Source organism: Canis lupus, chromosome 25 (assembly GCF_003254725.2).
Source record: "Canis lupus dingo isolate Sandy chromosome 25, ASM325472v2, whole genome shotgun sequence".
Classification (NCBI taxonomy): domain Eukaryota; kingdom Metazoa; phylum Chordata; class Mammalia; order Carnivora; family Canidae; genus Canis; species Canis lupus.
In genome coordinates this window covers 4,933,424-4,948,931 of record NC_064267.1, presented here as the reverse complement: position 1 = coordinate 4,948,931, position 15,508 = coordinate 4,933,424, and the positions used below count along the sequence as shown (strand labels likewise).

The 15,508-nt window shown below is 36.4% G+C and overlaps 1 protein-coding gene across 11 annotated transcripts in view; it reads left to right on the top strand.

The window, feature by feature from the left end:
* The window catches only part of NBEA (neurobeachin), a 674,158-nt gene that overhangs the window by 536,369 nt on the left and 122,281 nt on the right, over positions 1-15,508 (top strand). For all 11 annotated transcript variants that reach the window (XM_049101416.1, XM_049101413.1, XM_049101412.1 and 8 more), the window contains 2 exons: positions 10,998-11,115; positions 11,435-11,537. In XM_049101416.1, coding sequence (XP_048957373.1) covers positions 10,998-11,115; positions 11,435-11,537 — 221 coding nt within the window. The remainder of the gene's footprint in view (positions 1-10,997; positions 11,116-11,434; positions 11,538-15,508) is intronic.

Here is a 15,508-nt window from a genome sequence, read left to right as displayed (position 1 = left end):
TACAAAGTTTGGAAATATTTAATGTTTGCACATTTTAAAAACTTTTAATATATTTTTTGAAACTATTTGGCTTTACAGACACTTGAGCAAATGGTACAGTAGTGTGTGTGTGTGTGTGTGTGTGTGTGTGGTATCAGTCAGTTTTTTTCCTTCTTCAAATAAAACACAAGAAAGGAGGCTCATTCCCCATCTCCATTCCGACATCAATGGTTTGTCCTCATTCTCACACTGATAGCAGTGTGTGGCTTTAACATTTCCCCAAGTCAGTGTAAGCCCAGCAATGTTCACAGGAGGAAGAGAATGTCTTCCATTGGTTTCCTCTACAGTATGGAGACACTTTTATAAACCTGATCTACCCCTGGGACTGGGTCTGGGGTCAGTGTGTCCCGACTCAGAAGTACATGGGAGGGGAGTCAATAAATGAACACAATCAGGGTTCTGTTAATTAGGAAAGTGGAAAATTGGGGAAGCATGAGTAGATTCTGAGTGTGGAAGCAATAGTGTCTACTAATGAGTTTATTGTCGAAAGCACGGTAACATTCAAATGGGAAATTTTCATCAGGCCTCTGAGAAACTAGAATTTCATCCAAGTTCCATGACCCAATTTTTTAATGTCCCTTCAACCATAGACATCCAATAACATTACAGGGTCAATTACTCTCCATCTTTATTTATATTTTTTGCTCCTAAAGACTAACTGACTCTAAATAGACCTTTAATCTAATCATCCAACAGGTTATTTATTGAGTTTCTACAATGCAACAGGCACTGTGCCAAGCAGTAGAGAGCAGAAACAAATGGCCAAAGAGTAGATTACATGAATAAAATATGTAATAAATTTGCAAAATTTGTAGTAAGTGCTGTAAAGAGAACTTTTCTCATATTAGATGCTATGAGAGTATGTGATGGGGGGGGTGAGGTGGTGGAGAGATTCACCTAGCAAGAGAGGTCAGTTGAGAAAACAGAACATATAGAAAGCTCAAGGATGAGTAGAAATGAAGTAGACAAATAGGGGAGGGAAACTATTTCCAGAGAAGGAAGAATATGTGCATTGACTCTGTGACAGAAAACAACATGGTTTGGATAAGAGATTGAAAGACCAGTGGAGCTGGATCCAGGAGAGCAAAGTGGTACCAGATGTGTCTGGTACAGGAGATAGTTAGATCTACCATTAGACTTTATCTCTTTTGGTTTTGGCTTCTGCTTTCTTAGAATTCCTGCTGCTTATGATTTCTGGTGACTGCCTTCTCTATCTTCTAGCTTCTTCCCACCTTCCTGTTAGAAGTGTTTCTGGATATCTCACATTCAGATCTTTAAGAGAGATTATCTAATGGTGTCAGCCAGTCAACATTCATGATAACATGGTTCCAATGGACAGACAGATTTCTCACAGCCACCAGTTGTGGCTATCCTACTTAGATAACTACTTTTATATTACATGTCCATCCTAGTTCAATCTAATGGCCAGAGTTGTGGGGCCATAGGTAATTAACCTGGTGAAAAGGAGCTTTACAAGAGAGGACCCTTACCATGTCCTGTCCAATACACAATGAACTGGGAATCAACTCTGGACTGTCTTCACATAACTGCTTTTTAATTAATACAGACCATGTAAATGATAACTTTTCTATATGTGTGTATTACTATTGATCAACAAAGGCATTTATAATTAATTACTACTGTTAAATTACTGCTATATGCTGGGCTCTGTGCTAAGTATGAAAAATGCAGAGATGCACTGAGAACTTTTGCCCTTAGTGAGCTCACAGGTAACAAGAGACACCAACAAGTAAACCAACAACTGCAGTAATGGTCTGGTAAGTGTCATAGGTAGATACAGGGTTCTCAGAGGGAGCAGCAGGCTCTTCTAGCTCAGTCATTAATAGGAATTAACCAGGAGAACAAAATAGGGAGACATCTATGAGACAGAAGAAACAGCATGTACAAGGACACAGAAACATGACAGAACATGGTGCATTGGGGAGTTGAAAAGTGTTCGGTATGGGTAGGATTGAAGAACTAGGCATAATGCATTATGGCTAAATATAGGAATTTTTTACTACTATTAATAATAGTAGTCAATACTTATTAAATACCTACTGTGTACCATTAGTATATATGATTTGTATGTGTGGGTATATATATATATATATATATATATAGCATTATGATAAAAATTTAAATAAAAATCTTTTAATTTGTGAAACGATTTCTCTCATAGCATAATTAGATTTTCAGTCAAAAGCAGTTCTCCTCTGTGTCCACTCTGCAAGTTAGAATGATGAAGAATGATGCCATTGTTGCAACAATTACTGCAAATGCCCCATCTAATCTTGTATCATTTCTGACTACATCTAGAACTTGAATATAAAATATCTGCAAACAGGGAAAATATTTGTGCTCCAATTAATAGCATCCACAAATCAGACCCTATTACAAAAAGGTTCAAAGAAAAACCTGTAACCCAGAAACCCAAATGATCTCATATAGAAGAAAATAAAACTAAAAACTGGAGAAGTGGGGATCCCTGGGTGGCTCAGCGGTTTGGCGTCCGCCTTCTGCCCAGAGTGTGATCCTGGAGTCTTGGGATCGAGTCCCATGTCGGGCTCCCTGCATGGAAACTGCTTCTCCCTCTACCTGTGTCTCTGCCTCTCTCTCTCTCTCTCTCTCTCTGTGTGTGTGTGTGTGTGTGTATGTCTCAGGAATAAATAAATAAAATCTTTTAAAAAATAAATAAATATATAAAAATAAAAACGAGAAATACATATATATAACTTGTTTAAAGCTCACCACCATGAAGAATAATACAGAAGTTAACATACTCAGTATGTAAATGAAAGTAAATTCTGGAATTCAGAAGTAAGCTTCTTTCCAAGAGTGTTGAGTTCTCCCTCCCCCTACTCAATTCCTCCCCTTTGTTAAATAACAGCAGAGGGACAAATACAAGATTTTAGAGTTTGCCAAATTTGCGAAAATGAGCAAACACAGCCAAATCTATAATAGTTACGCGTGGGGACATCCATAAGTAGGACAAAAATGAAGCAACCTTGCCAATATCATTTTTTAATTTTGAGAATTTTACTGTAATTTTGAGAGTGTGTATTTGAAGATGAAGTAGGCACAGAGGACTCCAGCTGCAACTCAAAGTTTGTAAGTTAAATTTTCAGTGTTTTCTTAACAAAAGTTGATTGAGTTCTTTTCATGTGCACGTTCTGTAAGGAATACAAAATAGAAAACAGCCTTAGCCTCTACCCTCAAGAAGTCTCCAACTGTTTATGGGATGTATGTAATAAAATAAGTGAATTTAGAAGTATCTGCCATGGTGTGAGATACCATTGGGGAAGTACAGACAATACTCTTTTTGAAAGAGTTCATGTTTTCTACTAATGACTATAAGATGGCATTCACACAGATTATCGGGACGCCGTCTACCCTGTAGCCACCACAGCAATTTCAAGTGCAAATTTAATCCTCTCAATCATCTCACCTCCTTGTTTAGTATAAGGGCCCTGTTCCTCTCAGACTGCAAGTTCAGACTCTAGCATGAATTACGTATTTCCTCATATCCTGGTTTGCTACCCACCATTCATTATTCTAATTGTATCTTCCACCTCTCTCCTCTCTATAATGTATGTTCTGGATGGCCTGGACCCATTCCCCAAGGCACCATATTTAAATCCTTGTTCAGCTTGAGACCCTCTGCCTTTTCCCTTTCCCCACTGTTTGTGATTCTCCAGCAGACCTCAAACTCCTTCTGGTGAAGGATTCTGCCTCTCTTGTTCACCATCATGAAGGTCAACCGATAAATATTTAATAACTGAGAGTCCCTGCAAGTAAATAAGATTGATACGTCATGAGGATAGGCCTGGAAGAAAAGAGCTGGCCTATTTACAGATAGACAGGAAGAGAGGATAGGAAGAGGCCTTCTCAGAATTGTCACTATTGCTGATGAGAATGGTAGCTTCATGTCCCAAACAGTTGGGCTTTCTTCTTGGAGCTTAGTGTGATTTTGGGTCGTTTCTAGAATACAAACTGCTACTAAGGAAATGATAGCCGTGACTGTTAGCTTAGTATTGGTTCACTGTGGTCCAGCTTTTCTTCTCCCATGCTGAAAATGTTCTGTGTTTGTCTGATGGGCAATAGTTATAGTTATAAGGTAACATTTGTTTAGCACTTCCTGTGTGCCAGGCATTTTAAAGAAGTTATTCCATTCAGTCCTCATGATCACCCTCTACAAATCTTAAGGTAAGTAAACTAAAGAAATGAAAAGTAACTAACTTACCTGAGGTCTCACCGCTAGTGAGTAAGAAAGTCAGACCCCATGGTGACTTTAAATCTAGGATAGGCGGATACATGAATTGATGAATTACAGCAAAAAGCAAGGTTATTAAATAAAAAGTTCTCTATGGATGAGCTACCTAAATTTCCCCCAATTGGAGGATGTTGCAGTCCTGCAGTATTAATCCATTTACTGATAATGGCTGTGTTTATGAATATTTAACCTGAGAACTTTAGCAGTGATAATAATCTGTTGTTTCATTTTCACTGAGAATGTACTTTCTGTAAACGCTCATTTTGCCAGCTTAATTTCTTCAGCATTTTTGTTTACTTTGCAGTTAAGCCCCATTTTCAGTCTTATATTACCAAATTATTTATTTTTATCAAGAAAAGATTTACAAAAAAAAATAAAAGATTTGATTTCATGAGCAGTGTTGCAGTCTATATTAGGTTTTACTGATTATGGTGCCTGCCCTTGACAGTTTTATTTTGATGATTTTATTCGTTATTAATTGGACAAGAGGCTAAAGTGAGACTCTTCCATCAGCTATTTGAGGATTTCTTTATTGTGTGAGGCTGGTCTATCGCAATTGTCCCTAACTTTTTTTAACCTATTCTGTTAAAAAAAAAAAAAAAACATCATAAAACTATATACCACTTAATATTGTATATCAACTATACTTCAATATAAAAAAACCTCCTTGCACATATTTAAGTTTACATCTAAAATTTCTAAATTACATCTAAAATTTTTCAAGCTCATACATTTTTAAAAGATATAATATCCAATATGTTCTAAATACTGATATTTTAAGGTAAAATTGTTGCATCACTGTTGCATGAAAGGGAGATGTATGCTAAATGACTTCCAAAGGCCCAAGAACCAACCCTAAGACTGAAGAGAAAGGCCAACAAGTCCAGCTTGATGAGAAATGGTTTATTAAGTAAAATCATGGAGAGGGTCTTGGGCAGCTGCAAGAGGAGTAAATCTCCTGCAACCCCACATCCCTTTAAGACCTGTTTTTATAGCCCTAGAGGCTGGGAGTACACAGTGAGGGACCGCCCAGGAGGAGAAAGTTTAAGAATAGGTGTACATGTCACAGTCCTATCTCCAGGGCAGATCAAGAGTCTTATGCCCCAGAGAGTGTACTTAAAGGTGTGGTTAAACAAAAGGAAAGAATGTGTGTGTGTGGGGGGGGGGGGGGGGGGGCGGGGAGTGCTGTGCTCAAGAAGTTTTAAGGTCACAGAATGGTCATCCTGGAGGATTTCTCCCAGATGATTAGCCTGGTTCACACAATCACTTTCCAGATGTATTCAGTAGAATCAAATATATCCAACAGAATAGTGATTTGATTTCTGTCATCACCCATTTTAAAATACATGAATAGAGATCCCTGGGTGGTTCAGTGGTTCAGCTCCTGCCTTTGGCCCAGGGCGTGATCCTGGGGTCCTAGGATCAAGTCCCACGTCAGGCTCCCTCCATGGAGCCTGCTTCTCCCTCTGCCTGTGTCTCTGCCTCTCTCTCTCTTTCTCTATGTCTATCATGAATAAATAAATAAAATCTAAAATACATGAATAATATTTTTTCAAATGGACATTTTATGTATCTTTCTCTTTGAACTCCTATTTCCATTTGATTCCCTCCCCAAAATTTATCTCAGATATCTTATTCCTGAAGGTATTTTATTGCTTACTATATTATACTAATCTGCAAAATGTATATATCCACTTATGAATTAAAGTTTTTAAAGTTTTTTTTTTTTAATTCCTAGGACCATAGAATTTCAAGTATTTAATATTTTTATTCTGGAACAAATTGTTATTATAAATAACATCAGCTTATCAATCATACAGAAACAAAAATATATTGTGGACGTGGAAAAATAATTATTAAACACAAAAATGAAATGCTATTGGAAATGCATCTCTTAATGAGATGAATGGTTAATATTTCCACATATGAATATCGCTTGGACAATACAGGATCAATATTACAGCTGCTCCTAGCTTTCTTTATGTAGATCTGTTGAAAAACCTTGTTCACATAAGTCAAGGATATTGAAGTTTTATATTAGTAGTTATAGTTTTTTGTACCACTTCTGTTTTATGCTAAAAATCAGTCATCTATAATCAAAAATTATTTTTAATTATCTCTCCATTGTCAGCTCAATTAGATCCAACATCAGTCTGAAAGTGGATTGAGAAACCATCTGACTTACAAAAGGATTTTTTAAAATCTAGTTATTGAGAACATCGGCTTTTCAACATCTCCATCAGTATTTTGACTTCTCCCTTATTCGAGGCTCCTACCCCCTCAGCAGATGTTATACCCCAGGCAATACACCCTAGAGAATATATATATATATATATATATATATATATATTTTTTTTTTTTTTTTTTTTTTTTTTAATGGGAACAGGGCAATGGAAAAAAGTTACAAGAAAGAGAACCTGTACTTCCCGGTTCAGTCTTAGCCAGATAGATTTTAAGAAGTTGAGAATCTAGACATTTATTCTGTTAAATTACGTGTACCCAAGGATGCTGGGTGGCTCAGTGGTTGAGCATCTGCCTTCAGGTCAGGATGTCATCCTGGAGACCTGGGATCAAGTCCCACATCGGGCTCCCTGCATGGAGCCTGCTTCTCTCTTTGCCTGTGTCTCTGCCTCTCTCTCTCTTTCTGTGTGTGTCTCTCTCATGAATAAATAAATAAAATCTCTTTTAAAAATTGTTTTTTAATAAATAAATAAATTACATGTACCTAACTTATTTCTTGGAAAGTTACTGCGTTGCTCACTTAGAAGAGGCTGTTCCGTTGCATTTCTATGTCAGTCCTTCCATGCACATCTAATTATTTCTTGCATCTTCCACTTCTCCATGCCTTGAGTGAGGAAATAACATCACCAAGACATTGTGGCAGGAACAGTGGGGAGAGAATGTCAGATGCGTGGCTGTCTCTGCGGCTCCCTACATCCTCACCCTATGTGCCACCACAGCAATTATCAGTCTGATGGTCCATCTTGCATGCAGGCCTTGTAGAAACAAAGCTGCTTCTATCTTATGGTTGGGCTTTCCTTCCTGGCCTTAGAATTCTCTCCATTTATCTGGCAGATGAGAAAAGAACACGCATCGTCACATCTGAATGTAAACATGATATTACTTTTGAATTATTCCATCTTGAATATATTTGTTATCTCCCAAATCCTTGAATGTTTATACGGAATTATTAAAGTCATGGGGACTTGTAATTGTACCTAGTACTCAACCTCTTTAATTAAGCTGGAAGGGCCAGTTGGTTAGATATGACGGCCTCCTGAACGCTAGAAAGGGCATGTCTGTTCAGCCTTCTGCAACGTTTTCATCAATTCTTAACAGAAAATATAACCTGCGGCACAATTCAGATCTTCCATATTCAAAAAAAAAAGTATTTGTAATACTTGTTCTAACATACGTGTTCAATGATTTCAGATCAGCAAAGAAGCACTAAACAAGTATTTTTTAGGTGATACAATATTCGCTGCCTTAAAAAGGGGGAAAGAAAGATAAAACTGATTTGACAGCCCTATACATGTTTCTGACAATATATACATGTCTGATACACATGAGTGCACAGCAACCCGATTTTTCTTCAACAGAATCATCAAATAATCTGTGTTAAGCACACATTTGGGTGAGATGGTTTACAAGGGTCTCTATGACATTTGTTTTATATTGCTTCCTGAATGCTTCAGTTCATAAGTGAGAGGGGCAGCAGACCTCAGCATAGGAGGCCAGCATGAACTCTTTCTTCCTCCCTTCACTTCTTCTGGATGGTAAGCAGTTGGCTCAAAATAGTTCAGTGGTCACTTAAGAAAATCACAAAGTTCCATAAGCTTTGGGATCAAGATGCTTTAATATTCTTGTTTATGACCTATGTGATGTCATAAAAATTAGATTTATTCAATTTTCAGAAAACAAAACTGAATTGGGATATTTAGCAACTGTTGATTAGATTTCAATATATTGAACTATATTAGATTGAAATCTAATTGAAATATATTCAATATATTAAATAATTTGGAGAAGCAGGCAATGTCAATCTTCCTATATCATCTGGTCTGTCCCGCCCTGCCTGCTGAGTTAGCACAGCAGCACCAGGAAGGAAACCAGGGCCTAGTCCTGCAGTGTGTGATGTCTAACAACACCTAGTGACTCGGAGTTTTTTCTAGTACTTTTCCCTGCCTTAGGCAGTTTTTTAGCAGAGTGCCTCTCATAAGAAGTCCTCCCATGAACAGTTTTACCAACTCCCTAGACGGTGTATTTCTGGAAAGTCCTAGAGGATAGAGCTCTGGCAAGTACCCCTGGCAGAGCACCAGAGTGACTTCACCCTACAGTGAGCTACAGCCATACCTATACCTTCCTCCCACATGCTGAGTGAAACCCCCTTCCTCCCGCATGCTGTATTTCTTCCGTGTCCTTTCCAGACAAGTTTAACATCATGCAGTTAGTGAATTACAAATAAAGGGTACAGATTCATTTCACAGAACAAGCAAGCAATTAAGGGTGAATTTGGGGCAAAGTTGGTGAGACAGTCTTACAGGGAGTGCTTAAGAAGTCAGACTAACTCCTGTGTGTTTGTGAACTACCTGCCTGCTATAAGTAAAATAATGGAAAGGAACACCTGGCCAAATATTCACTACATAATTCCCAAAGAGAAAAATAAGAAAAAGAGAAAAAAAAAATAAGTAAACATGTAAGTGAATGTGTGTGTGTGTGTACATATGTGTGTCTCTGTCTCCTGGCACAACGATTTTCCTATATGGGTGCCAGTACAGCTTTCATGAAAAGATTTTCTTTTTTTTTTTTTTTTCTGAGTTTATACTTATAGTACTGTGTGGGCTTTCAAATGACCTTACTAGTTTTATTTTTTAGTGAAATAATGGTGCGGAAGATTGTTTTTCTTGTTTTGGCTGTTTTGTCTTAAAATTTCCCCTACTTGACAAAAAAGGTATCAATCTTGTATCAGTACTCTTTCCATTAAAAAAAAAATTATACTGATCAGTGAAATTCAAGTCTGGAGAACATGGCACCCAACTAAATATTTATTAATATAAACTGTGGTGAGTCTCTATAACCCTTTTATGAAAGTATAGATTTACATTTAGTTTTACATTTAGAAGTCAAAACGATAGTTGTCGCTTTTTGCTCAGCAATAAAAACATGTAAACTTATAAACAGGACTTAAATAATAACTAAGGCCAGGCACTTAAGGTTCACTGTCTCTACTTAGACTAACTAGCCATAGTATTATTATCACTCTTTCAGATGATGAAAATCAGATGGAGTTAAATAATTTTTCCAAGGTCCTATAACTGCTACATAGCAGAGCCAAGATTTGAATAGGAGTCTGATTGGCTCCAAAATGTTTCAGGATTTAAACAGATGTCTGACTGCCTCCAAAAACATTTTAGCATCTAGGGAAAGACAAAAACTGAATTAAGGAGTTAGAAAATGGAATTTTCAAAAAAATGCAAGACTAATGGATCATTTTTTTCTAGAGAAAAGAAATGTAAAAAAAATTCATAACTTGTTTGCAAAGCTAAAGGAATATCATGCCTGTAGAATTCAACTAGTTTTCATTTCACCAAAACAAATATACATGGAGTAGACTATACAGAGTATACTAATACAGGTAGAAATGTGTTTTGTATCATTAATATACATTGGTGTACCAGGAGAGAATGTGTTTGTTGTAGATTTGACTGCAGTGCCTTTATCAAATATGGACTTATGTGTATCATGTAACAAGAAGTGCAGATGTGGTGGTTGCCAACTTTGCTGCAATTCCCTGTGGCCTTCCTCTCATGGTTATACAATTGCTGCTACAGTTTCTGTCATTACATCTCCACTCAAGAAAGAAGGAAAAAGGAGTGTGCCAATTACATAAAACTCATTTTGTCAGCTGATACATCCCCATCTGACTTTGCTTTTGTTCTCATTAGCTCTGGGTCAAGTGTCCTTATCACCAGGTTCAAGGGAATTTGAGAAAGCAAGGAATAACTTTGCTATGATTGGCTTAGGCTGGGGATAGGCCATATTGGCCCCAGGACCAAATTCAGTCCACCCCTGTTGTTATAAATAAAGTTTTATTGGAACACAGCCACACCCATTCATTTATATGCATTGTCTCTGACTGCTTTCACTCTATAATGGCATAGTTGAGTAGTTGTGATAGAGACCATATGGCCTTTAAAGTCTAAAAATATTTGCCTTTTGTCCTTTTACCACAAATATTTACTATCCCTGCCTTAGACTAATCATGATCCATTGCCTGGTGTTGACCACATGGACACTGGTACTAACTGAGCTTCTTGTTAAGAAGGAAGAAAGAAGAAAAGGAATATTAGAAGAGAACCAATGACATATGTCAGGTTACCTTATCCAACTAATTATATATAAAACCAAAAAACTATAATATATTTTCTGTTTTAAGTCACAAGATCACTTGAGACGTATAATTTTCCTGCTCCTTCATTTCTTCATGAGCCAACTAAGAAAGTTTAGAAAGGTAGAAATTTTGCAAATACTGGATATGGAATCAAATGATGACAGTGTTGTGATATATCATGAATTCAGGAAACTAATCCTTAATTTACTTTCATATAGCACTAAGATATTGTCAGACTAAATCTTAGACACACATTGTACTGATTGATACTTCCCTTTAAACTCATTATTTTAGGTTCTTGCATACACTGAAGGACTTCACGGAAAATGGATGTTCAGCGAGATACGAGCTGTATTTTCAAGACGTTATCTTCTACAAAACACTGCTTTGGAAGTATTTATGGCAAACCGAAGTAAGACCTCTTAAATATTTTGAAAGGAAATGTGTTCATATTTGGATATTGTTTATTTACAAGGTGTGATACAGTCTTCATTTTTCCCTGCTGTATTTCTCTCTTTGATATGCCCTCACTAAAACAAAAATTAAAACTAAAATTAGTTTGAAAATGTTAATCCTAATTTCTTATGGATAAAGTTATACAGAAAGCTGATTTTCCATGAAGATTCATTACTTCTACAAATAAATCATGATAGGCACTTGAAAATTATTCCTAAAATTGGTGGTTGGCTCTCCTGTGGTTTTCTAAATCATGTTTTTTCTTCTTACCACAGCCTCGGTTATGTTTAATTTCCCTGATCAAGCAACAGTAAAAAAAGTTGTCTATAGCTTGCCTCGGGTTGGAGTAGGGACCAGCTATGGTTTGCCACAAGCCAGGTAATTATATCGTATTACACATTATCTATAGTTCATTAACATATTTTAATCTCAATATGACAGAAATGTAAATAAGGTTATGCAATAATTATTTTAAGAACCAAGGAATTTTCTTTCTCTGCAAGCCATTTGTAGGGAAAGAGGTTATGAAAACCGCTATTTTAAGAATGACAGAATAGTTCATGTATAGTTTTATTTAACACATATATAAATGAGGAAGTAAAAAAGTTGATTGCATATTATGGCTAGCATATAACTAAGACATTTTTGCTTAAGATATTACAAAAAAACTTGCCAAAAGCCTCATGATATTTGCGATTAATTTTTCTATAATCACATATAAATTGTTTTTGCAAATGCTGTGTATAGATGCTTCTTCATGAAATTAGTAAAACTCTTAGAAATTGTTGAGATTAACAGTCTTGAATGACAATGTGGTTTTAGCCATTTCCTAAATCTTTCATCCTGTTATTTTAAAATATCATTTTGAAATCTTATTGAAAGATACTGATCTAATAGATAACACAGTCAGTAATTATGTGTATCACTAAATTCATTTAGTCAGTTTTTAGCTCCAAGTAACTGAACATCTGTCTCAGAGTGACTTAAAGGGGTGTTTTGCTGTTTGAGTCTTATTTTCTAAAAGGTCTGGAGTTAAGGAGTTGCCAGTACTGGCTCAGGTTCAATGATGTCAGGACCTTCAGTTGACCTCATGTTCATAAAATAACCACTAGTGCTCCAGACACCACAGTTTCACCAACCGCATGAAGGTGGGGAGGAGACATGAAGGATTGTTCCTCGAGCTTCTATGTTTTAGGAAAGAATACATTTGTCAGACACCTCCACAATCTTTATCTCAGGTCCCTTTGGCCTGAGTGGGGTCACCTTCCTGTCCTTAAAACAATTACTGCCAAAGTGGGATGAGTTTAGGCCAATCATCCTCCAAGTAAAATTCAAGGTAAACTGTACCTCTGAACTCCAGGCCACCTCGTACTTCAACAAAATAGGTTTCCTCTTGGCAAGAAAGGAAGATACCAGTGTTGAATAAACAAACAACAGTGCATAGTTTTTTGTGTCCATGGGAATTATTGCAGAGCCCTGCACGGAGGGAAAGAAAAACTAATCTTTGTCTTCCCTCAATAGGCTACAGTCATTTGAAGGACAAGGGCCGTGTCTTACTTATCTTTTCATCTACAGCACCCAGCACAGTGCCTAATTGCCAGGGTGCTTTGTAGGTGCTTTGCCACTGGAGTTACCTTGCATTGCGGTGCATCAGCTCTCGTATTACTAAGCTTACAGTGTAAGACCAATCCACTGACATGTATGTACATGCTCAGGCTATTTACTAGTAGAAGGACAAGACAGAATGAAAACATTAGTGGATAATGAAGAAGGACTTATGTAGAATACAGGTCAAAGGAAAGATGCATTTAATCTATCCAAAAAGGATAATGAGGTTAGTTTTGCAAGACTTGTTCTTACTGAATTGAAGTTGACTCATGCAATCACTACTTCCTTTCCCAGGTACTTACAGACTGTTTGTTTAATCATCAATTCAAGAATTTTTCCAGGAATTGACATTAAGAACTGACAAATAAGTCTCACTTTTTCCTTTTTAAAAAAAATGATCTTCTGCCTCCTGACATCTTTCTCAATGATCATGATTCTTCAGAGGTTACCAATAGGGGTTTCTCAGTGACATGTATAAGTTCCTTCAGGACTCTTGGACTGGTCTGGACCTGGATGCATTTAAAACAACCAGAAGCTCTCTTACTCTCTATTGTTTCCCTTTTACCACATTTGGTCTCCTTTGGCTTTTGGAAGATTATCCTTCTTGATGGAAAAACTGTAAACAAAATAGATGTTTAATAGTTTTGGGTTTGCTGTTGTTTCAAACAACCATTCTATGTTAAAAACCATCCGGTTCTTTGTTTCGCACCTTCCCCCCCCCCAAAAAAAAGGTTCAACTTGTTCTTAATTTCCTAATATTCTCAAAAGTCCAGTTTTACATATTTCCTGTTATATATAGGATGAGGGTAGGAGAAATGTTGAATCTAGACTTAGGCCTGCCACTTACTGGCTGGGTAACAGGAACAGAACCTGGTACTTAGAAGGAGCTCAATACATATTAGTGGAAAGAATGAAGAACAATAGCACTAGGCCAGAGGAATGACGCTTTCATCTGTAAAATGGAGACAGTATCTTTTAAAAGAGATGCTTTATGAATGTCTTGAGATTGTAAACTGAAGACTTTGTAAACTATAAACATACACACTATACAAATATATGCAACATATACAGACGGAGGGATGAAATAAGGGAAATAATGCTTTATAAACTAAAAGTATAGTCGCTGGCATAGGGGATGTTCTCAGTAAATGATAGCTATGGATATTAATTAATTAAAGAGGCATTCATTAGGCTATGCTAACTTAATGGATATATTCTTTTCCTTCTAAAAGGACAAAGCAACAATCTGATTTGTAATGTGATCTCTTTGGTGCGCTTGCCCAAGAAATTGCTTAAATGATATGCGAAGTCAATTATTCTAGCAATATGTCCACCTTTGAATTTGGTAAATTTTTTTTGTTTATAAATCTTATGGATTTAGCTTAGAGTAAGTTCCCTAGTGTTTGATAAACTGCTTAAACATTAAAACCCAGTGTCAAGAAAACAGAATGAAGCTCTTCCTGATTCACAGATGGCCATCTTCTCACTGTGTCCTCATCTGGCAAAAAGGAGCTCTCTGCCCTTTATTCTTAAAACAACTACAATCCTAAAACAATGTGATTATTATCCCATTTTACAGAGAAGAAATTTTTGAGTTAGATATGTTACTTATCCTGCCCAAGATCATAGCTCACTCTCAGTTTCTATCTTGTGTCATTTGTCATGGTTTCCCACTTTGGTCGTAAGAACACCACCTTCAACTCTGCATAATGATGGAAAAATACTGGCAAAAATCTGCACATATTCTGGATTCCATGCTGATTATCAGTATTCGGTTAATGTATTTTTCTATTCAAATAGTGCAATTATTAACTTTGGATTTAATCAGATGCTTCAGTTACTAAAGATATATGTGGTTGTAGCCATAGGGTCGGTGATATTAAATGGTCATGTTTCATTATGATACTTAATAGTTTTTATCTCAGAGGGCAATTTTGTCTTCACCTTATCCCCCACTTCTAAATGCATCCTACTATAGCTCAAATACATACCACCCATCCTCATTCTAACATCTAAAGTTGTTATGGGTTATTTTGGAAAGCCCTATAATTTACTGTTTCCCATTTTGCTTCTTCATGTGATTGAATTATTTAATTTTTTATCATCACATCTCAGCTTCAGCCATTTTTTCTTTGAGGGTGAGCAATAAGTCAGGTCATGTAGTACGTACTTACTGAGAACCCCACTATATACTAAGCATTGCTAAATGCTAAGTGTATAACAGTAAATAAAACAGGATTCCTGCTCTCAGTGAGTTTATAGTGGGAAAGATGGAGCAGTAAATAGGAAAAACTGATTCTTTCCCTGGACCTGCTTATAATCAGCTTTTCTCAATTCATTTCCCATAGCCACATTTTTCTCACTGTCATATACTCTAAGAGTGACTTTCTAAGAGTGCAGACTTCCTCCCATGATTCCCATTATTTATACTTAGTAAGATTTGTTTGATTTTGTGTTTGGGGGTATTTTTGATGGTCAGAATTATTTCCAGATTAGCAATTTTCTTCTTAAATTGCTTGGGTTCAAAATGTCAACAAAGGAATTCAGAACTTTATTATATACATTGCTTTTAGCAGACTTACCTGAGCATGCCACAGTTAAAATTTTTGGTCAGAATAACCAAAAAATGATTATAATAGTAATACCATGCAAATTAGACCAGCATATGATTATAATAGTAGCACAATGAAAATTGGACTAAGCATAGTTTGTTAATTCCTTGATAATTCAGAGACTATTTT